The following is a 24,921-nucleotide window of genomic DNA, read 5'->3' as shown; positions in this document are numbered from 1 at the left end:
GCCTGTGCAACCTCAAAGTTCATCTTCCCTCCACCCCTGCACAATCTTTTCCTCTGATCAAAGTGCTAATGAAGCAGTCTTAAAACTTTATTAACACATTTGACAAGAATCTTTTGCCCTCCTGTTTTGGGCACAGTACTTTGGGAAGGCATTGGATTCCATAAGCAGGTGCTGATTTTAATATATTTCTCAATCACCACCCCACCTTTTATACTTGTCTGAGTTGTCTTATTTGAAAATATGAATGGGTTTTCTTTACTATGAGAGTTAGTGGTATGAGGAAACAGTCATGAAGGTATTTACTTATTTGTAAGCAACATATCCTGTTCCACCTGTGTTAATCCTAAGTGTACTAAAGTAAATCTTGAAGAGTTTGAAAGAGATGACACTTTCTAAGGTTTTTTTGCCCAGTCTGTTTTCATTATTGAAAATTCAGAAAAGCAAAATGAAAACAAAACTATCATAAAAGTCATCACCAAGGGATAACCACGTTAATATTCTGGCTTATGTTCTTGTAAGTATGTGGTTGGGAGTGGTATATGAATATACATTTAAAGTAAAATTTTGATTTCTGGGATTTTGAACTTCTGGGCACATGTGTGGAGGAGTTGCAGAAGGCCTTCTTTTTCCTAGTATCCCTACACTTATCACCTCTGCTGGAAGCCTGGGTGCAGGAGAGCTACCAAATTTATCCCTGGCCTTTAGATAGTCTGGGTTTTTTCCTCAATTCCTTGTATTTAGCTCTAATTTGTAAGACTACTAAGCAGTTCTATCTTGTCTAGCTTTGTCAATCATGTTGTACCTTATAGTAGAGAGAAATCTTAGTAAGGAAAAATAACTTGAAGAGAGCAACTGCAGAGTCTATAGGTAACCTAGATACAATTTCTTAATTAAAGTTAAAAAATCATCAGCCTTTCATTCAACACAAATGTTGTGAGTCGTTGCTGAGGTGAATTTGGTTGGGTCCTAGCTCAGGAGAGCACCCATCTAACAGAGAAAGCAAACACATAAACAGTAAAACATAATAATTATTATAACAGAAGAATGACTAGGTGACATTTTGGAGCAAAAGAGATGACAATCAGGGGAAGCTAACAGTGCCTTTTGAATTGGGCTTGAAGGAATAATAGGCATTTGCCCGGTGGCCTTTAAGGTACGTGGGCTATTCTTTTACCTGGCCCTAGATGACTTCACTTCCTGTTTCACAGAAAAAATAACAGTATGTGGGAACTCTTCTCCCTTCAAATATATCTGTATTTAAACCTCTGCTTCCTTCTTTCTAGTTTCAAAAGAGGTTTCTCTCTATTCAAGGCTGATTTCTTCACCCTATATGCTATTCATTATCCCATTTGTATTGCCAAACAGCTTAAGTCTTAAACCCTTAACACCAACAGTTCTCAAAAGTCTGGTTGGAGTCCCTAATGCTCTTTCAGGAGATTTGTAAGGTCAAAATCATGTTTAGTTAAAAGATTCATTCAGAGTGCAATGGATTTTAATGTTCCAAGTTAATTTATACAGCTTCAGATTCCACATTGCAGCTTACCTTTAGGAAGTTATTTCTTGTCAAATTTTAGTGTAGTATCACAGAGAAATATCTACTACTTTGTGAAAAGGCTATTAAAATACACCTTTCTTTATAACTATATGTCTGTGTGAAGCTGGATTTTCTTCATATACATCAACCAAAACAACATGCTGCAGTGGGTTGAGTGCAGAAGCAGATACAAGAATTCAGCTCTCTTCTATTAAGTTAAATATTGAAGAGATTAGCAAAACTTTAAAACAATGTTGCTCTTCTGTTTTTGAGGAAAAGGTAATTATTTTTATTAAAATATATATGCTAACATCTATATTTATGATTATTTTAAATGAATTAATAAGTAATTTTTAAGTTTCTCAGCATCAATTTATTATGGTAAATATTGGTAGATATAACCAATATAAACAAAAGCCCTCTGGGGTCTACAGTAGTTTTTAAGAGGGTAAAAGTTCCTGAGACCAAATTTGAAAACTGCTACTCTCTTGCATGCTCTCTTCCCTCTCTTTCCCTACCCCTCCACCCTCATTTTCCCTCCCCTCATACTCCTCTCTCTCTCTTTCTCCTTCCCTTCATAACCAGACTTCTTGGAAAATCTGTTTTTGCCATTCACTCGCTTTTTCACTATAGCTGTTCCCAAGTCACCAATGGCCTTCTGATTTCAGAGTCTAACATATCCATCAGTGTCTATTTGACCTCTCTGAGTCTTTTATACCAACCTGCCACCTTTTCTAGAAGTCTCTGGTATGCTACCATCCTGGTTTTTTTCTTGCCTTCATGACTAAGCAGTATTTTTTAAAATTCTTCTTTCACATCATTCCTTTCCATTCTAAGCATTCCTAATAGGCAACCTCATTTTATTGTTGCTTCAACCGTATATGTGTATATGCTCTTAATTTGTATGAGGGCATTTCAAAAAGTTTGTGGAAAAATTGAATTAAAAGATAAAAAATGTAAACTTTGGCTCAGCGCTATGGCTCATACCTGTAATCCCAGCACTTTGGGAGGCCGAGGTGGGCAGATCACCTGAGGTCAGGAGTTCAAGACCAGCCTGGTCAACATGGCGAAACCCCATCTCTACCAAAAATACAAGAATTAGCTGGGTGTGGTGGTGCACACCTGTAATCCCAGCTACTTGGGAGGCTGAGGCAGGAGAATCGCTTAAACCTGGGAGGCAGAGGTTGCAGTAAGCCAAAATTGCACCACTGCACTACAGCCTGGATGATAGAGCGAGACTCCAAAAACAAAAACAAAAACAAAACTGTAAACTTTATTTCTGAACATAAGCTCCATGAAGTTCAAGACACTTTTGTAAGCGGTAACACCAGCCATTTGGGCCATCCCTAAAGAACTGAGAGTCCTGGGAATTTAACCATGTCAATAAAGTCTTTTTTACATTATTAACTGAAGAAAAATGGGTGCCCTATGAAGATTTTTCAAGATTGGGAAACAAAAAGAAGTCAGAAGGAGACAAATCAGGACTGTAAGGTGGATGCCTAATGATTTCCAGTTGAAACTCACAGAATTGCCCTTGTTTGATGCGAGAAAAGAGCAGGGGCATTGTTGTAATGGAGAAGGACTCTGTGGTGAAGCTTTCCCAGGTGTTTTTCTGCTAAACATTTGACTAAAGCCATAACAGAAAAGCTTTAGTTTAGAAACACTTAGAAAAGCTACTGTTTCTCAAAACCCTCTCTAATAAGCAGATGTTACCATTCTTTTTCCCTCCAGAAAGTCAGCAAGCAAAATACCTTGAGCATCCCAAAAAACTGCAGCCATGCCCTTGCTTTTGACTGTCTGCTTTTGCTTTGATTGGACGACTGCCACTTTGGGGGAGCCATTGCTTTGATTGTGCTTCAGGATCATACTCGTAAAGTCATGTTTCATCTCCTGTTACAATTTTTTGAGGAAATGCTTTAGGATCTTCATCCCACTTGTTTAAAGTTTCCATTGAAAGCTCTGCTCTCATCTGCAGCTGATCTGGGTACAACAGTTTGGGCAGCCATCAAGTGGAAAGTTTGCTCAACTTTAATTTTCAGTCAGAATTGTATAGGCTGAACTAGTTGTCTATGGTGTTCACTGTTGGTTCTGCTGTTAATTATAGGTACTCTTCATTTAGGGCACAAATGAGATGAATGTTTTCCTTGAAAATCGATGTGGATGGTCTGCCGCAGCAGGCTTCATCTTCAACATCATCTCATCCTTTAAAATGAGTTACTGATTTGTACACTGCTGATTTTCTGGGGGGCATTGTCCCCATAAATAAAGCATCAGTGATTTCACCATTCTTCCAACCAACCTCCACCATAAATGTGGTGTTTGTTCTTGCTTTAGTTTTAGCAGAATTCATGTTGCTGTGGTAGAGGTTCTTTTCAAACTGTCTTATTCTTCTTAGTGTCTCAACTAGATCCTCTTTAGACATGAATGATAAGTTAGTATGAGTTTATTTTGGAAATACGTTTTGCAAAAAAAAAAAATTGAAATCCATGCATGGTTTTTGCACGATATGCATTTTCCATGAACTCTTTGAAAACCCCTTATATATGAGAATATTTACATAATGAGCATTCTTTGCTGAAACCTCTCTCCTAAGCTCCAGACCACATATATAAGTACTTGGTATGAAGGCTCCTAGATAGTGCCAAAGGTAGATATTTCACATTTAACATGAGCCAAAAAAAAAAAAAAACTTTATTCTATCTCCCTTTCTTCTAATTGCTCATCTCTAGTGAAATTGTTTTGATTTGGCCTCCTAAATGTTTTGACGTTTTACCTCTCCATTCCCCTACCCTATACTTTTTCCAAGCTCTCATTTCTGCTCACCTGGATTATTGCAGAAGTTTTCAAACTAATTTTCTTGCCTCAATATACATCCCTTTGATTTTTATCCAGAGGAATCCACTTAACCATATAAGATTATTTAACATCCCTCCTAAAAATCCTAAAGTGGCTCTCCTGTAACTTTTAGTTTATAAGTTCAAACTCTTTGTCTTAGCACATGAGGTACATGATGATCTGGCCCTGCTACCTTTCCACCCTCATCTCTTCTCACTTAATCACAGGCATCCTGTGGTCCAGCCATAGCAAGCTCTTTGCCTGAGACACACGTGCTCTTACCTTTGCCCATGCTATTCCCTCTGCCTGGAATTTTCTTTTGGGCTTATCCTCATTCCCTTTCATTCATCCTTCCAACCTCCTACTCCAACCAAATCTGTCTTGATATCCCTATTCCAGACTGCCTCTGCTTGATGCCCCTTTTCTGGGCCCCATAACACTCTTGCAGCATTTATCACTCCCTGTCACTGTTTGTATCCCCTGGTATACTGAACAGCTTGGAAACAAAGATTTTCTCTTCTCTGTGCTCCCATTTGTTAGTACAAAGACTGACATAAATATTTTCTGAATGTATTCATGAATGAAAGGAAAGGAATGGTCTTTCTGAAATAGAGAATGGCATGAACAATGCATTCTGTTATAAAAGCAGAGTTGTATGGCATGACTTTTGGAGTCAGACATAATTGTAGGTCCTGGATCTCTCACTTACCACCTTTGTAAAATAGAGATGATAAAACTGTACTGGGAAATAATTTAGTTGTTCCTAAAGTAAAAACTGAACAACACCATTATCTACAGTATGCAAGTCACTAGGTGTATATTCATGAATAAAATTAGCATGGTCCTGAACTCATGGATCTTAAAATCGAATATGGGAGACAGTAAACAGGTAAACAAATAAGTATATGATTACAAATACATTGTGCAGTGATGAAAGATAATTAGGTGAAGGGCAGCTAGACCTATTTAGATGTGGTCAAAGACGTCCAAAGAGAAGAAGTGAATACTAACACAGAAGCCTATGATACAGAGAAGCTTTTCGCTTTTTACTCTTTTTGATAGTTTTAGAATGTTGTTCCATATGAACACATTATTTACTCTAAAATTGTATTTTTAAAATATATATAGGGAAGCAAAAATAATTGACAGAAGAATATCTGAGTCTATTTGTCTTCATTGGAAGGAAAGATCATTTCCTATTGAGAATGAGGGACACGCAGAACAAATAAAATCCACATAGAAAGAAGTAAAGGTATGAAATAGTCACTAAGGACTATGAGAGAAGACAAGTGGAAGGATTAACGGCAGTGTTGAAGGCCCTGTGGAAAGGGGGTTACCATAAATTTGTATTCACATCAGCAACTCTGGTGTACAAGTAAAGTTGTTAGATTTATCCCTGGCTGCAGCTCTCCAGGATGGAGTAGCAGAAGAAAAGGGGGATTGCAGAAATAAAGATTCTGTCTAGAGAGTAGTTGAAAATGAATTGTGGTCAGGCAGATCTCATGAACTCAAAAAATGTGCAGAGGTCAAGGAAGAGCAAACTATGTGAAAAGTGGGTGGGTGGACCATATCTGTTAACGCTACACAAATCATTTCAGTACGTTTTTTTTTTTTACTTCTACCAAAGAATGTTGCATAAATTTTAATTGTAAATAAGTACTAATTGAGAAACATATATTAAATTGAAAGGTAAATGTTTTTATTAATAGATTTGATTTCTGAATATGCTAATTCTGATATCAACAAGAGTTTGTTGATATTACTCTTAAGAATTTTTCTGGTAAGTTTTTTGCCCCTTTCTATAAATTTTACTTGGAAAATATCAGTGTCAGAAAAAAGTCCTCCGATTTTTATTGCTATTAATAGGTGGAAAAAGGAAGCAAACCCAGAGGATAATTGGACAAATGAATTACAATTTTAATTTCATCTTAGGATATCAATGACTTGACTTTGGAATGTTTCTTTATTATGGTATAATCAGTTGCTGACATTTCATATGATATAGCAAAGTGTGATATATAAGCTTACAGATGTCATCTCTAAAAGTACTGTAAAATTTTAATGAGATTTTTCCATATTTTAGGAATAGAAGATGAACAAACCCATAACACCATCAACATATGTGCGCTGCCTCAATGTTGGACTAATTAGGAAGCTGTCAGATTTTATTGATCCTCAAGAAGGATGGAAGAAGTTAGCTGTAGCTATTAAAAAACCATCTGGTGATGATAGATACAATCAGTTTCACATAAGGTAACAGATAAAATTCTTTGTATTTTTAAATTCTTACATCACAATATGGAATGATTAATTGGTATAAGTACTGTCTAATGTGGCAGTTTAGAAAGTAAACCTCTCCACTATGGAGGAGACATTGATAGTAGGTAACCTCTTTTTGATTGTTCCTTTTGCAGTTTTGTCTTCTTTGTCCCATATGTCAATAGGGCTAATACTGTGATCTCTCAAATACGTTTTTTGGGTTAGAATCAAGATTCCCACCTTTGCTGTGGTTCCCTCTTTGGCAAGCCAAGTGAAGTTCACTCTGCCTCACACTTCTCATTTCCAGATTGAAGGAAAATAAGAATGTTACAAGAATGTCTGGTAAAAATCTAGAGCTTAAATTTCAAAGTGTGTGAATCTCTAACGCACTCTAACAATGTATTTTGGGACTTTTTCAATTTGACGTTTTAAAGTTGTTGCTTACAAGTGTACACTTCTGTGCACAGAATTCTTAAATCTTAGCCAGGATTTCTCAGTGCTATCTTCAGATAATTTCAATTTTTCCTTTTTACTCATCTCTGCTCGATTTAGTGTAAAATATGCATGCATATTTTATTTTTGTCAGTCATTGCAGTTAAAACCTATGTCAAAATGTTTCTTTGGTAGCAAAAGGAAAAGAAGACTATTTGTTATTTTCAGCATTAATCTGGGAAAGAACCTAAAAGCCTTGGCTCCCTTGCAGGAAATATTTCCTCATAAGAAGAGCGAACATGTTAAATTACTTGAAAGAAGCTTAAGTTTAAACTGTGTTAAGCCAGTGTTTAAAGATAATTTTTTGATATTACTGTTAAAAACTTATGGAAGATAATTGGGGCAGTGGTGGCAGGAAGATAAAGCTCTTCTCTTTTTTTTTTCTTTTTTCCAAGACTCATTCCTGTGACAGAAAAAGCTTTTCTTTACAGAATAATACCTGCAAATAATTGTGAAAAGAATGGTAGAATGAGAAAAATACCTATTTGCAACCACCAATGAGTAACTGATTCATGCAAGGCTCATCACTGAACCTAAAAGCATAAGGTGAAAGGTGGTTGTTCTCGTGCATGTGAGCAGGATATGCACAAGATTTTAAAGTATTATAGGCTGAGCACAGTGGCTCATGCCTGTAATCCTAACACTTGTGGAGACCGAGGTGGGCAGATTGCTTGAGCCCAGGAGTTCAAGACCAGCCTGGACAACATGGTAAAACCCCATCTCTACAAAAAATTAGCTGGGTGTGGTAGTGCACGCCTGTAGTCCCAGCTACTTGGGAGGTTGAGGTGGGAGGATCACCTGAGCCCGGGAAGTCAAGGCTGCAGTGAGCCATGATCATGCCACTGCACTCCAGCCTGAGTGACAGAGCAAGACCCCCTCAATAGATAGAGAAAAAGTATTGTACACAAATTACTTGTGAAGTATGAAAGGGAAGGGTACATTTTTAATGAGGAAATCTGAAGTACACTTCCTTCACCAAGTGATCAAACTTTAGCACCAATAATAATGGTACAAAATGCTAATATGTACCCCTGGATGTGATACAATGGGAAGGGCACATTATACCTATGTAGTATTTCTACCAAAATGCTTAATCTGAATTTAATCATGAGAAAGTAGTCAGATAAATCTAGGCTGTTAGACCCATTCTATAAGACATCTGGCCCGTATTCTAAAACACACACACCTACAGACACAGATTGAAAGAGAGAATGCACAAGAGCCCAGATATGGCACAATTTTATCAATTATTCAATTGGTGAATCTAGGTGAATGGTTGTTCATTCTATCATTTTTTCAACTTTTCTGTAAGTTTGAAATTTTTTAAAATAAAATCTTTAGAGGAAAAACAGAAAGAAACAATATTGGTTAAATTTTTAAATGTTACTTTTCAAAACTAATTTTTGATTTTAAAGAAATGGAAAGAAATGGGTTGAAAGCCGACTTTGTGATTTTTTTCAATTTAATTGAATTACAGTTAAGATCAAAGGAATAATTTCCTAAGTTTTTGTGTGTTCTGTTTCTTTAATTAAGCAGGTGCATTTATTAAAAATTATATAGCTATCAGAGTCTTAAGTCATGTGGGAAGTAATATTTCTAGTAGATTAAGAATACACTCTTTTGTCAAATGAGATCTGAATTTGTACCTCAACTTGGATACATCATATTGGCTGTGTGGCTATGGGCTGGTTACTCTACCTCTCCAAGCCTGGCTTTTTCACTAGTAAATTCATATGATAATCATAATATCTTTGAACATGCTCATGTGTGTGCATCCTATAACCCACTAAGTAAATATCCAGTAAGTACCCAGTAAATTATTATCATCATCTTTGGCATCTTTTTTCCTCCTATCTTTCCTGTCTCTTTGTAATTCTTGCTGGTTCTCTTGTTGTCCCTTTTCTTTAATGTTGTAGGAGATGCTGTGGGCAAAATGGGCAGGGGAGATCAACACCTATTTTCATATGACCTCAATTTATAAATGCTATTGTTTGAATGTGTCCCCAAAAGTTCATGTGTTAGAAACTTAATACCCATTGCAACAGGGTTGAGAGGTGGGACCTTTAAAGGGTAGTTAGGCCATGAGGGCTTTGCCCTTATGAGTGGATTAATGTCGTCATGGCAGGAGTGGGTTAGTTATCTAGGGAGTGGGTTTCTGATAAAAGGATAAGTTAGGCCCTATTTTTCTTTTTCTCTCTCTCTCTTTTTTTTTCTCTTTCACATGCACGTGTGCATGCTCTTTTGCCCTTCTGCCCTTCCACCATGAGATGATGTAGCAAGAAGGCCCTAACCAGATGCAGCCTCTCGATCTTGGACTTCCCAGCCTCCAGAACCGTGAGCCAAATTAACTATTGTTTATAAATTACCCTGTCTGTGGTATTCTATTATTGCAGCACAAAATGGACTAAGACAATAGACTAATTTTGTTTCTTTGTTACTTACTTTTAAGGAGATTTGAAGCATTACTTCAAACTGGAAAAAGTCCCACTTCTGAATTACTGTTTGACTGGGGCACCACAAATTGCACAGTTGGTGATCTTGTGGATCTTTTGATCCAAAATGAATTTTTTGCTCCTGCGAGTCTTTTGCTCCCAGGTAAACTGATTGTGACCAGGGTGTCCACAATTAGGGTGGAAAGACAAATGGCAGAAATATAAATGTTTCTTCTTACTCTTCCTTTTTTCTCATAGTAGATGAAGCTTACATTTGAGAGTCCCTTTCTTTCAGCACTCCTCAACTCTTTAAAAAGCAGCACAGACAAAGGACACTGTGGACTCTGCTGCTAAGGTGATAGAAGCTTCGTAAGAGTTAGATAGTTTTGTGCCAACAGGAAGTTTAGAAGGAAAGACTTCATACATCTGGCTTAGGCTGTAAGAAAGTAATTATAATTTTGAGTTCTTCCTTTTTTTCATCTTCAACTTCTACCCTGATGGGACTCTATAATCATAATTTTAAAAAATTGTATTCTGATGTGGTAGTGTCTAGTTGCCTTCCTTATAAACTTTCTTTTTTTTCCTTTGATGCCTTTCACACCAGTGGTTCTCAACCTTTATCATGCATAAGAATCACTTAGGTTCTGGTTAAACATGTTCCTAGGGTCTGTTCCAAATCTACGTAATCAGAATTCTGGAATTGGGTTTAAGGTCTATATTCTTAAACAGGTGCTTCAGTGCCTCTGATATAGGTGGCTCATGGATCACTGTTTGAAAACACTGCCTTACTCTCCTTACCCATCTTCATTATAACTTACAGATTCTTACTAGGCAGCTTCTTGTGTGTGCTGTGAGAATATGAGACCAACCTGTAGAAACTGGAATGATATTAAATGAACCAAGTTTCTAGTTTAACTTTTTCACAACCACTTTTTCTTACTGAAAAACCACTTGTATCTTACTTCATTTGTTAGATGCTGTTCTCAAAACTGCTAATACACTACCTTCTGAAGAAGCTGTAACAGTTCAGCAAAAACAGATGCCTTTCTATGACAAAGACAGGACATTGATGACACCTGTGCAGAATCTTGAACAAAGCTATATGCCACCTGACTCCTCAAGTCCAGAAAATAAAAGTTTAGAAGTTAGTGATACACGTAAGTAACATTTTCAGCGCTTTCCACTAGGGATTTGTCATTAAGACTACCAGTGCTTTAAAAGAAAGCTCTTGCTCTTTTGTTTGTGCAGCAATCACAGGCACACTGGCAATAGCTCTTTTGTGAGTTGTTTCCTCCTGATATATTAAGAACCATCTTCATTGTATTAATCAGTGATTAGAGGTAATAGGACATGCAAACAACCAGAGAAGCTATGAAAAAAAATAAGTAAATATTTACATAACTTGGAAAGGTCACTTTTTAAAATAAAATATGTGACTAGAGTTTTGGGTAGGTAGACTAGACCCACTCAAATGTGTGACTAGAATTTTGGGTGGGTGACTACAGTGTTCAGAGGGTAGGATCACCAAACAGAGTTCTCAAGAAAAACTTATAATTTGTATTTTAGAAATGGTTTTATCTTCTCTCATCTTGTCTAATTCAAAATCATAAATATTTGCATATATGTGAAATCTTCAAATGAGAAAATATTATTAAAACGAATTTTTAAAATTTAAGCATGTTTTTCTTATTTTGACATAGGTTTTCACAGTTTTTCATTTTATGAATTGAAGAATGTCACAAATAACTTTGATGAACGACCCATTTCTGTTGGTGGTAATAAAATGGGAGAGGGAGGATTTGGAGTTGTATATAAAGGCTACGTAAATAACACAACTGTGGCAGTGAAGAAGCTTGCAGCAGTAAGTTATATTTTCAGGAATAAAAAGAAAGAGTTGCTTCATAATGTGCTCTATAATAGGTTTTAAAGTTAATCTTTAGGAAATACATTATTTCAGTATGTATTTTCTTTAAATAAACATCATTCTAAATAGTAGTTCTTAAAATTTTTAAATCTGTTGAACACTATGGACCCTACCCCTAGAAAAATGTGGTTATGTACATGTACACACGATCATACATACAATTTTGGGAGATTCACAAACTAAAGTTGAGAAGCCCTGCTCCACATAGTGCTTCATGTGTAATCAAGATTAAAATGGTAAGATACCAGGAAAACTGTTTTTAAAAAACCTTGTTTGCATTACTTTTCCCATTTAAAAATAAAATTTAGGAAGTATACATTAAGAAAAAACATTAAAATTTTTTTTATCTGTGTCCTTTGTTGCCATTTCTACTGAGGTGTTTAACTTTTACTTACTTGTTATATTCTAAATCTTTTGTTAGAGCCTAAAAATATCAATAGAATGCATATGTATTGATAAAGATAGTCACTGTTTGTCATATACGTTGCAGGGCTTTTGTAGGGTTTTTTTTCCATTTTGCACTTAAATTGCTTATGTTTTCGGTTTCCTAGAATTTTTTTCAAATTTTTTTGTGTAGTGAAATTTCGTGTTATTTCATTTTGTTTCCACAACTCAGTGAAATTTATATATATTTTTCATTCCACTAACCAGCCATGGGCCTTGAGAAAATCACTAGGATTTCTAGATCTCAGTTATTCTGTAGAATTGGGAGAATAATACATTATTGTTTTAAAGAAAGGGAGATGAGCCAGCTGATCTCTTGATCCCTCTGAGCATTAGGAACCTTAGAATTGTGTAGTATTACATTGTATATTTTATTTTTTCAGATGGTTGACATTACTACTGAAGAACTGAAACAGCAGTTTGATCAAGAAATAAAAGTAATGGCAAAGTAAGTCTTAATCTGGCAGTGCGGTGTAGTGGAAAGAAAAAAGACAAGGAGTAAAGAACCTGGTTCACTCTAGAGTATGCCATGAACTAGTGATGTTTGCACATATATGAAATTAAAATAAAGTGTTTAGATTAGAGAAATTGAAAGTACTTTTGGCTCCATAATTCTATGATTACATATACTCATATGCCTGGAGATTAAATAGCAGTCATTTTTATTTATTTATTTTTTTTGAGACAGAGTCTTGCTCTTTTGCCCAAGCTGGAGTGCAGTGGCATGATCTCGGCTCATTGCAACCTCTGCCTCCCAGGTTCAAGCGATTCTCCTGCCTCAGCCTCCCGAGTAGCTGGACCTACAGGCGTGTGCCACCATGCCTGGCTAATTTTTTTCTGTATTTTTAGTAGAGACGGGGTTTCACCGTGTTAGCCAGGATAGTCTCGATCTCCTGAACTTGTGATCCACCTGCCTCAGCCTCCCAAAGAGCTGGGATTACAGGCGTGACTGCGCCTGTATTTTTAGTAGAGACGGGGTTTCACCACGTTAGCCAGGATGGTTTAGATCTCCTGACCTCGTGATCTGCCTGCCTCGGCTGGGATTACAGGCGTGAGTCACTGCGCCCGGCCTGTTATTACAATTTTTTAATAAGTGCCGGTCTCTGGATCTTACTAGCAGAATGAACTTGGCCAAGTTTCTTAACTTTCTATTCGCTAATTTTCTCATCTATAAAATGGGACAATAGTACTTATTAAGTTATTGTGAGGATTAAATAAAACAGGTAAATCACTTGCCACACTGCCTCGTATATAGTATAAATTCAGCAAACGTTAACTACTCATGTTTAAAATGTGCCAGTTTGGTGGAAAATGGGACACTTACTGTTTTAATTTGCACTTCTTCAAATATGAGACTAGAAGAAATTGATATAATGAGCTGCTAGAATTGTGGATCATTTTGAATGAACAAAATGAATAAGCACTTAAATAATAAAACACTTATCATGTGCCAGATACGTTTCTAGGCTGTCATGTTTACATTTGCTCATTTAATTGTCTCAGCATCCATATTACATACTGTTTTCTGCATTTAGCAGATAAAGGAGCTGAGGCTCAGTAAGGCTGTTAACTTGCGGTAGGTCACATATCCAGGAGGGGGCAGAACTAGACTTTAAATTTAGGATGTATAACTCTGAGCCCTGTTTTCTTTCGTCTTACCACAGATGCTGCCACTTTATTAGATTGTAGGTCTCTTTAGTTTTATTACTCTCAAGTATATAAAGACACTCAAATTAGGTTATAAATAATCCAGTGTGATTAAAGATCAAAAACATGTAAATTAGATGTGATTCAAGATCATGTCTGTAAATCAGTGCTTTGAGTGTGTTAGAAAATTCTTGACAGTATTAGCATAAAAATTCAATGGACTTCTTGAAATCTTATTTGTGCCATCATTGAAAATTGGGCTAAAGAAAGTGAGCATCAGCCTAGTCCTTAACCAAACTTATCACAAGTTCCAAAAATCTGAATTATTTAGCTTTTACCGTAAAATAGAAAGAGGTTTGGCCAGCTGTAGTGGCTCACGCCTGTAATCCCAATACTTTGGGAGGCCAAAGTGGTAGGAGCACTTGAGGCCAGCAGTTTGAGACCAGTCTGGGAAACACAGTGAGACCTCATCTTTACAAAAAAATTTAAAAAGTAGCTGAGTGTGGTGTACACCAGTAGTCCAAGCTACTTGGGAGGATGAGGCAGGAGGATCACTTGAGTCCAGATGGTCGAGGCCACAGTGAGCTATGATTACACCACTGCACTCCAGCCTGGGCAACAGAGTTAGACCCTGTCTCAAAAAAAAGAAAAAGAGGTTTTACTTCTAATGTTGATTAATACTGGCTGAAAAGAGAAGTATTTGCAGAAAATTATAAACAGTTACAATAAACATATATAAACATAAACATCAAGTTAGAAATAATATATAACATACTATTTTTTTGCTCTTTTTTTTATTAAAACTTTGAATAACTTCCAACCTATAGCTGAATATATATTTATTATAATAATTTTGCATGAAAAATTATTTGTCACAGGTGTCAACATGAAAACTTAGTAGAACTACTTGGTTTCTCAAGTGAGGGAGATGACCTCTGCTTAGTATATGTTTACATGCCTAATGGTTCATTGCTAGACAGACTCTCTTGCTTGGTAAGCTATTTGTTCATCAGATTGTTTGGCTTTTTGTTTATATGCTGGAATATTAATATTCATTTTGTTACTGGATTATTTAAACCAAATTCACTTTCATATTTTTCCTGCTCTATGAAAATTATACAGTTGATATGTCAACAAATTATACAGTTGATATGTCAACAACTGGGTTGCCATTTTATTAGGTGGTAATCTTAAATGTAAACTTCAGTTAAGACTATACTGGGAAGATGCTTTTATATATTTTTATCTTCAAATAACAAATGTAAACACCCATTTGAGCTTATTTAGATATTATTTTTAATAACTTAAAAATGTAGTCCTAAATTATTAGTGCTATAACATCATCTTCAGTTGTTGCCTAGAAAAATATTCTGTGTTATATATTCTCTGTAGATTTTTTATTATTCTTTCTTGTTTTTAATTTGGTTTATTTCTCTATAAGGATGGTACTCCACCACTTTCTTGGCACATGAGATGCAAGATTGCTCAGGGTGCAGCTAATGGCATCAATTTTCTACATGAAAATCATCATATTCATAGAGATATTAAAAGGTAAATGCCACTGTTTAAAAGCTTTTGGAAAGCTGTCTTTAAAGAATAATTTGCTGTCACTCTATTCACTATTCACATGCATGTCTTAACCTGGAGCATCTGGACTTCTTTCCCATCACTCCATGAAAGCTCTTCTCAATAAGGACATCTATAATCTCCTTTATTCCAAGCCCAGTGACCTACTTCCAGTACTCATCCTACTTGACCTTTTTTGTTTGTTTTAATAGTAGTTTATTCTGTTCTTCTTGACACTTTTGCCTTATGGAAATTAGTTGTTTTCTTAGTTTATGGATCACTATTCTTTTCTGAATCACCTTCATCCTCCATGAGTACTTTTCAGTTCTCTTTCTTTCTTGTGTATTTATCTAGTTAAATATTTACCTACTATAAGTAACATATTAATATATAGAGCTCAACATCAATCAATCACAAAATAATTATAGAATGTTAATATGTACAGTTCACATATATATGTATTATTATTATATAGTATAGTACATAGGATTAATATAAAGAAGGGTTTCCAAGAAAGTGACATTTAAGCAGAGATTCAAAGAATGGGCAGGAAATAAGTAGACACAATTTGAGGGTAACTGTAGAATGGATGATGGGGAGAAGAACATTCTAGGCAGAAGGAACTGCATTTGTAAGACCAGTGGTGAGACAGAATATGGGAGCATGATGAGTTACAAGAAATGAAATATGCTTTGGGAGCCAAGATAGGAGGATCATTTGAGGCCAGGAGTAGCAGACCTGACTATGTTCCCTGAACAACATAGCAAGACCTCATCTCTACAAAAAAACTAGTCAAACATGGTAGTGCATGCCTACAGTTCCAGACACCAGGGCAGCTGAGGAGGGAGGAGGCTTGAGCCCAGGAGTTCAAGGTTGAAGTGAGCTATGATCGTGCCAGTGCTCTCCAGCCTGGGTAATAAAGTAAGACTCTGTCTAAAAAAAAAATGAAGTAAATGCAGTATGACTAAGATGCAGAAAGTTATAGGGTGGTGGATTGGAGATAAAACTACAGAGAAGTATAGGAAGCTAAGTCCTATAGGACTTAATAGATCAAGGTAAGGCTTTTAGTTTTATCACAAGTGTAATGAGATGCCGTTGAAAATTTTAAGTAGGAATATGGCATCATATTTAAGTTTTGCAAAGATGATTTTAACTCTAGTGTAGAGAACAGTTTGTAAGAAGAGGCAGTTAGTAGGCTATCATAGGTGGCAGTTCATAAGAAGAGAGGGGAGCAGATTAGAAAGATTAAAATGGCAAAACTTGTTGATACCTTGGCTACGCAGGGGTTCAGGAAGAGGGAAGTATCAGGAATGACTCCTGGAATAATGGCATCCAGACTTGCATTCTGGAATGATTATGGCATGATTCACTTATGTGGAAAGGACTGAAAAAATACCTGGTTAGGTTGGGGTTAGAGAGATGGTTAGAAAATGTGAATTCTCCTTTGTACATGTTGTGTTTGGGGTGCTTTTACGATGTAGTAGTAGAGATGTTAGACAGTGTGATATACAGATTTGGAGCTGAAGGTCTGAGCTGAAGATATAAATGTGTATTACTTGCATACAGGTGATAATTGAAGTGACTGTATTCACTTGAGGGGAGATGTAGATTAAGAAAAGGTCACAAGATTAAGTCTTGGGGAACCCCAAGACTTAATGGCCAAATAGAAGAGATGATCACAAAAAGGAATCTAAGGAAGTACACATACAGAGAAGGGTAAGATGAAAACCTGGAGAGTGTGGAGTCCCTGAAAACGAGGAAAGAAAGTGTTTCCCAAGAGGGAGTAGTCAAAAAGAGTCAAGGGCTTTAATCATTGGATTAGCATCACCATGGTCTTTGGTGACTTTATGGAAACCCATTTCCAGGTAGTAGTTGGTTTAGAAATCACATTGTAGTTGAGAGAGTGAGAGCTAGAGAACTGAGATAGCAGTATAGACAAGTCTTTTAAGACATTTTACTAGTGAAGGGGACAGCTAGAAATAGATAAGTCATTCAGGAAACTTTTTTTAAGCTGGCAGAGATTAAACTGTGCTTATGTGCCTATAGGAAGGATCCAGATTAAGAGGGAGAGGATACTATGGAAGAGAGAAATGAGATGATGTGTTCAGTAGGGTTCCTGAGAATGTAGAAAGCAGCTCAAGCAGAGGAACTGACCCTAGATGAGAAAAGAAACACCATCTCCTATCCTTCATGGACTGGTACTTTCTTGTGTTCTTATATCATTGTCTCTTTTCTCCCTGTATGTTCTTTTTTTTTTTTGAGACGAGTTTCACTCTTGTTGCCCAGGCTGGAGTGCGATGGCACGGTCCTGGCTCACTGCAACCGTCGCCTCCCGGGTTCAAGAGATTCTCAAGCCTCAACCTCCTGAGTAGCTTGGATTACAGGCATCCACCACCACGCTCTGCTAATTTTGTATTTTTAGTAGAGATGGGGTTTCTCCATGTTGATCAGGTTGGTCTTGAACTCCCGACCTCAGGTGATCCACCCGCCTTGGCCTCCCAAAGTGCTGGGATTACAGGCATTAGCCACCCGCCTGGCCTCTCTCTGTATGTTTTTGCTGAGTGATATTATGTTGATTTTAACTGCTACTTATATGTGAGTGTCTTTTGAATCTGTATTATTAGCTTCCAATCCTGGATTTTTTGTGTCCCCGTACCAAAAACACTTCATCTGGGTATCCCACAGTAGCCTTTAAGTCAGAACATCAGAAATCAAACTCATCAGCTCTTCCCAACCTAAAGTCTTCCCACATTTCCTTTCTGATCCAGTGAAGTCACTATTCATTCTGTCTCTCAAGCTGAAGACGTTCTCATTCTCTATATCATGCCAATTACAAAATTCTGTTGTGTGAGCCTCAAAATTTTCACTTTCCATTTATCCCATGTTATGACCATTTAAACCCTCATTATCTCCCATTTGCTTTGTTACAAACCTTCATAGTCAACCTAAATCCAGCCTATCAGTTCTCATCTATTCACTACCACACTACCAGGTCATGGTCCTAAAAGTTAAGTCTAATAACATCAGTTTCCTACTGTGAAAACTTTAGCTGGTATCTTGTTGCTCACAGGATAAAATGCAAATTATCTCCATGTTTCTTGGACACTCGTTCCTTGAAGTTAACCATGTATACCATATCATGTTTTTGTCACTTTGTACCTGTTATTCCATTTGCCTGGAGTGCCTTTCTTTCCCTCATATAACTATTAACTTCTAATAATCCTTCAATACTAAGCACACTTTTCACCCTCTGTTTGAAATTTTTCCTACTTTTTCCAGGCACATGGTTATTCTCTCAGCATTTTGTACCTAATATTACCATTGTTTTAAAAAATTATTTATGCCTTTGTCACAGACAAGATTTTAAGACTCCCCCATGCCCAGCAGTGAGCTTAAATACTACACAACATAGGGAGTTCTCAATAAGATTGTGTTGAATTAAAGTATGAAAGCACATAATGAATTAATTGAGATATTTTGGCCATATTTTTTTCTCTTCAAAAGCCAGATAGTACAGAACAAAAGAATAAAGAAATTCATAATTGAGATACTTTGGTTGGAAATTTGTTTTGAAATGAATTGATACATACTAAGAAAGGAATTAATAAAGGTGCCTTGGAAGACTTTGTAGTAATTTACCCTGTAATAAATAATTTGTGGAATAATGAAAATATCTCTTACTAATGTAGACAGTTTTATTTCATTTTTATTCTCCTAAATGTTTCCTCAAGAAACATAAAAAAAGAGGACAGTTGCTTCTCTTTAGCTATAATCTGAATTCTAGGTTTATTTCTATAAATTTTAGGCTTTTATGATGCATACTATAAAATGTTACACTCTGTAAATATGTATGTACATATACATGTATGCATATACATATATACATGCATACATACGTACATCTAGCTAAGGAACTGTTTGACTTTTTTGGGGTGGGAAAAACATTTTTTTCTTCAAACTTTACATTTTTTTCAGTGCAAATATCTTACTAGATGAAGCTTTTACTGCTAAAATATCTGACTTTGGCCTTGCACGGGCTTCTGAGAAGTTTGCCCAGACAGTCATGACTAGCAGAATTGTGGGAACAACAGCTTATATGGCACCAGAAGCTTTGCGTGGAGAAATAACACCCAAATCTGATATTTACAGCTTTGGTGTGGTAAGTTCCATATACATAATTATTAAAAATAATCATTCTGCTATAATTGTGAAAATGAAGAGAATATTATTTAATACACCCATCTTGTTTATCTCTCTTATGTAACAATATAAGTTTTTCACATTAACCTCTACTTATACCAGAAAGTTTATAAAAACTTCTTCCAATGTGTAAAACTTTTGAGTTGATTTTTGAAATGACTACAAGAAATGATTTTCTTGCCATCTGTCTTTATGAATTAGCATGACACCTAATGCATTAAATGAATCATGTCATACAGTATATACTTTAGTCTCACATTTTTGACATTTACTAATCTACCTCTCTATTCCCAATAACTTTTAAGATAGAGCAAGAGATAGGTGTGGGTGGTTGAAGAAGCCGGGGGCTTTTTCTTCATTTTATTTTGTCATATGTGTTTCATATACGGAAATTTAACTTCATAGCACTGAAAATAAGGCATAGGGCTATAGAATATGCCTAATGTTTAGAAAATAATATTCTCCTAAGAGCCAGAGAAAATTATTCTTGTGAAGAATCCCCAAGAGGCAGGAAAAGGACTGGGAGTTCTTAGAACATATGTTTAGTGGGGCTGACTCTTTAGTAAGTTGCCAATAGAAAAGAGCTGCTTATGGTCATGATGGGGTCCAAGATGTCCCTGAAGGAGGGATGGTGAGAAATGCCCAGAGCTCATGTTCTTTCCACTTTAATATCTAAAAGACATAGCTCTGTATAGAATGATTAATCAAATTTTGTAAGCAAGATTCATATTCATTCTAGTTTATTTTTGTCTTGAGTATTATATATATAATTTATTAGTATCACGTATAATATATATATTTTTTAGAGAGACAAGGTCTCACTCAGTCACCCAGACTGAAGTGCAGTGGTGGAATTATGGCTCACTGTAGCCTCAACCTCCCAGGTTCTAGTGATCCTCTCACTTCAGCCTCCCAAGTAGCTGGGACTACAGGTGTGTGCCACCACACCCAGCCAATGTTTTTTTAAAATTTTTTGTAGAGACAGGGTCTCCCTGTTGCCCAGGCTGGTCGTGAAGTCCGGGGCTCAAGTTATCCTCCAACTCTGTCTCCCAAAGTGCTGGGATTACAGGCATTAGCCACTGTGTCAAGCCTATCTTGTGTATTATATTAATGATTTTTTTTGTCTTCATAGGTTTTACTAGAAATAATAACTGGACTTCCAGCTGTGGATGAACACCGTGAACCTCAGTTATTGGTAAATGAAATATTCATTTTCCTCCATCCTTTTTTCTCTGCTTTTGTAGTCTAAATTTATATGGATAAATTTGACATCTAAAAATAACATTTTCTATTGGCAATCTTTCCATTGGCTATTACACGATAGCATATGGAAAAAGCATTAAATATTTTTCATTCTCAGCTCTCCCATGAAGTATTTGTGAAGCCTAGAAAAGTCACTTATATATTCTTTGTTCTGATTTCTTTGTGGGTAAAATGAGAATAGAACTAAATGATTTCTGGGGTCCTCTTTAGCTTATGTTTATTTTGTCACTTTTGGGGTGGCTACTGTTAATATCAGTGTTTCCAGCATTTTCAGAAGGGGAAAAAAAAAGGCTTCCATTCAAATTTCTTTCAGAATAAAATTTCTAGCAAAAGTTATCACTTATTTCTATCATGGGGTATTTTATTTACAGAGTTACAATCAAAAACATACCAAATTTGCTATTGTTAGGAAAAATTCATATCATGTTTTTCCTTTGCTCTCACACCACAACAACAATCAACACAGAAGATTTCTGTGACCAAATGTGAGTGGGGAGGGTTTCTCCCCACCAACAAGCAGGCAATCTACTTTGCAGCGGAAGTCAGCTGGATCTCCTCCAATTTAATTCTGACACTACGTTCCTGGACATAGCATCAGAGTCAGATCCCACAGGTTAAGGGCTCAGTCCCCGAGACTGCCATCCCACCAGACACCAGTTGTAAGTTTAGGCCTCCAGAACTTCTGACCAACTGCCTTCAAGATGGAGTTCCTATGACCTCCTCTGTGAGTATGGAGGGCTCAAGATTGAACCCAGATTGATTCACTAAGTTGCAGCATATACTTTACCTAAGTTTTCCATCGTTTTGCCTAAGACTTTTTCCTTCAAAATATATAAAAGCCTCAAAACTTTGGCTTGAGTAAGAATGAAATGCAGAAAAACATAAGCTGTATCTCAGTCACAAGTTTTGCATTTCATCATATAATAGTGAAAATCATAAATCTTTGGAGAAGGTTTTACTCTTTCACCCATTCTTAAGGTTTGACTGCGATGTGACTCTAAAGTAATAAGATTTTCATACAAGCACAGTTTTTAAAAAAGTGATCATCTGAAGAACCGTTATGTCACTAGATTCTGCCATTGTCAAACATTTTCAGAATTTATCTTTGAAAGTGGTTTTGAAGAGTTTACATCCTACCTCTCATGAATAGTTTTTTTCATCTGTATTAGTTTCCTAGGACTGTTATAAAAATATACCAAAAACTGTGTGACTTAAAGCAACAGAAATTTATTTGCTCATAGTTCCAGAGGCCAGAGTCTGAAATCAAGGTATGGGCAAGACTATGCTCTCTCTGGAGGCTCCAGAGAGAATCTTGCCTTGCTCATTGGATGTAGGGCTTACCTCCAGGATTATCCATAATCTGGAATGATCTCATCTCAGGATACTTAATTACACCTAAAAGGGCCCTTCTTTTCCTAATAAGATCACATTCACAGGTTCCAGGAATTATGACATAGACATGTTTTGGGGGACCATGATTCACCCAACTCCACTATCTTATTCCTACACTTCTCTCCCTGTTAATTTTTTTTTATCATGGCCTGCTCCCTATTTTTTCCCCTCCTTTTTTCTCTTTGATTCAACAATCTTAGTACCCATAGAGAAATTTGTTGGGTACAGGGAGGAGGAGTCAGGGTCCAAAAGTTGGAATTGCGCTATTAGAAGCACATCAAGAAGCAGACCACCCTGTGCTGCCCACCTAGTAAATGCTGCTAATGGGAACATATAAGCAATTAGCTCATAACATAGATATAAAAATTGGAAGGCAAATGGGTGGAAGTATCTAGGAGGTATAAATAATTAAATATACATTCATATATATATGTGTGTGTATGTATATATATTTATATACATATACACATACCCAGTCATGTGTTGCCTAATGACAGGAATACGTTCCGAGAAATGTGTTGTTAGGCAGTTTCATTGTGTGAACCTCATAGAGTGTACTTACACAAACCTAGATGATATGACCTACTACATACCTGGGCTATATGGTATTGCTCCTAGGCTACAAACATATGCTGTACAGCATAATACTCTCCTGAATACTGTAAGCAATTGTAACATACTGGTAAGTGTTTGTGTATGTAAACATAAAAGAGGTACAGTAAAAATATGGTATTATAATTTGATGGGACCACCATCTATATGTGATCTGTCATTGACCAATTGACCAAAATGTCATTTTGTGGTAGATGGCTGTACTTATTTACATAGGATTTGTCCTGTATGTCTTCAATTTTTTTTTTTTTTTTTTTTTTTTTTGAGACAGAGTCTCACTGTGTCACCTAGGCTGGAGTGGCGTGATCTCGGCTCAGTGCAACCTCTGCCTCCTGGGTTCAAACGATTCTCCTGCCAGCCTTCCAAGTAGCTAAGATTACAGGCATGCACAACCATGCCTGGCTAATTTTTTGTATTTTTAGTAGAAACAGGGTTTCACCATGTTGCCCAGGCTGGGTCTTCAATTCTTAATAAGGTTTTAAGATAAGATAGTAAAATGAGAGCACATGTTATTACAAAGTAGATTAATTTAAATAATTAAAATATATATTCTATTTTCTTTCACTATGATTTGAAGCTCTTAAAGTTTTAACACTCATTTTAAAGCTAGATATTAAAGAAGAAATTGAAGATGAAGAAAAGACAATTGAAGATTATATTGATAAAAAGATGAATGATGCTGATTCCACTTCAGTTGAAACTATGTACTCTGTTGCTAGTGAATGTCTGCATGAAAAGAAAAATAAGAGACCAGACATTAAGAAGGTATGCATTTTTTATACTTATTTAAAAAGTGAAAGGGGTGGGGTTCATCATATTTTCCAGAGTGTACATTTTAAAGCAACTGTATAATGTGGTTCTTTTGTTTTTTTCTTTCTTTTTAAAAGGTTCAACAACTGCTGCAAGAGATGACAGCTTCTTAAAACTTTATTGGAAAAGACTCTTGACTTTTTATATACACCTATCTCAACCATTTTTTTAACTGATTTTTTTCCTAAATATTCTTCTTTACCTTTAACAAGGCACAGGCTGTTGCAGGACAGTGGTTATTAAAGCATGGGTTGAACTTCCAAAATATAGAAATAGAGCCACCATATCAACACTTAGCCCTACCCATTAGTATCACCCCCAGTTCTTACAGTAATCCCTGAGAAATCTCCTTCAAGCATCACTAAACACAGTTTGAAAATTACAGGGTTAGCAAAAAGAGCCTGGGCTGTATGTAGGGTGGAAACACTCTGATCTGAAGCCCAACTGACTCCACTACTAATTTGCTGTAAAGCTTTGGACATAACACTTAGCTGCTGTAAGCCACTAATAACATTGGGCTAATATCTGCTGTGCTTCTCTGACAGGTAGTCATGAAAATCAAATGATGCAGAATATATACAAGCACTTTGTAAGTTGTAAAATGATACAAAATTTAAAGTTTATAGAGCCAGTTACAAAATCCTATTAGTCATATATTTATAGATTGTGTTCACAGCAATCATTTAACCACAAATAAAATATCCCTTGATGATACTGCCATAATGATATGTCCATTATTAGATTATGTTACATGACAAAGTTGAAGGAATTTGGCAGATGCAGTTAAGGTTACTAAACAACTCACTCTGAGACTGTTGAAAGGGCCTGACCTAATCAAGTGAACCCTTGCAAGAAGAATTCTCCTTGTAAGCCTTGAAGAAGTATGTGAGAGGGCCACATTGGCTAAAACGTAAAGGTGGTCTCTAGGAGATGAGACCTACCTTCCAGTTGTCAGCAAGCAGGAAAAAAAAATTGGGACCTCAGTTGCAACCACAAGGAACTGAATTCTGCCAAAAATCTGAGTCAGCTTAGAAGAGTACTCCAAGCTTCAGATGATAACCACAGCCTGGGCTGACACCTATATTTCAGCTTTGCGTGATCCTCAGTATGAGAATCTATCTGTTCTGTGCTGGACTTCTAATATATAGAACTGTGAGATAATGGGTCACATTGGCTGGATGTGGTGGCTCATACCTGTAAATCCCAGCACTTTGGGAGGCCGAGGCGGGCAGATCACCCGAGGTCAAGAGTTCAAGACCAGCCTGGCCAACATGGTGAAACCCCGTCTCTACTAAAAATACAAAAATTAGATGAGCATGGTGGTGGGCGCCTGTAGTCCCAGCTACTTGGGAGGCTGAGGCAGGAGACTTGCTGGAACCAGGGAGGTAGAGGTTGCAGTGAGCTGAGATCGTGCCACTGCACTCCAGCCTGGGTGACAGAGTGAGACTCCATCATAAATAAATAAATAAATAAATAAATAAATAAATAAATGGGTCACATTAAGCCTTTAA

At 36.5% G+C, this 24,921-nt stretch overlaps 1 protein-coding gene across 28 annotated transcripts in view; it reads left to right on the top strand.

The window, feature by feature from the left end:
- The window catches only part of IRAK4 (interleukin 1 receptor associated kinase 4), a 27,717-nt gene extending 2,796 nt beyond the window's left edge, over positions 1-24,921 (top strand). For 6 of the 28 annotated variants that reach the window (XM_001166114.7, XM_001166075.7, XM_009425573.5 and 3 more), the window contains 11 exons: positions 6,453-6,622; positions 9,570-9,715; positions 10,527-10,709; positions 11,253-11,413; positions 12,304-12,368; positions 14,446-14,560; positions 15,009-15,118; positions 19,109-19,292; positions 20,466-20,528; positions 23,207-23,365; positions 23,488-24,921. In XM_001166114.7, the coding sequence (XP_001166114.2) occupies positions 6,462-6,622; positions 9,570-9,715; positions 10,527-10,709; positions 11,253-11,413; positions 12,304-12,368; positions 14,446-14,560; positions 15,009-15,118; positions 19,109-19,292; positions 20,466-20,528; positions 23,207-23,365; positions 23,488-23,523 (1,383 nt within the window). In that variant the 5' untranslated portion in view covers positions 6,453-6,461 and the 3' untranslated portion in view covers positions 23,524-24,921. Of the gene's footprint in view, positions 1-1,658; positions 1,814-6,452; positions 6,623-9,387; positions 9,455-9,569; positions 9,716-10,526; positions 10,710-11,252; positions 11,414-12,303; positions 12,369-14,445; positions 14,561-15,008; positions 15,119-19,108; positions 19,293-20,465; positions 20,529-21,062; positions 21,321-23,177; positions 23,366-23,487 lie in introns of all 28 variants that reach the window. The other 22 variants (XM_063785738.1, XM_063785739.1, XM_063785743.1 and 19 more) reach the window with 9 other exon arrangements.

The sequence above is a fragment of the Pan troglodytes genome, chromosome 10 (assembly GCF_028858775.2).
Source record: "Pan troglodytes isolate AG18354 chromosome 10, NHGRI_mPanTro3-v2.0_pri, whole genome shotgun sequence".
Lineage (NCBI taxonomy): Eukaryota > Metazoa > Chordata > Mammalia > Primates > Hominidae > Pan > Pan troglodytes.
Note: the sequence above shows the minus strand (reverse complement) of the source record. Positions and strands in the feature narration are given on the sequence as shown.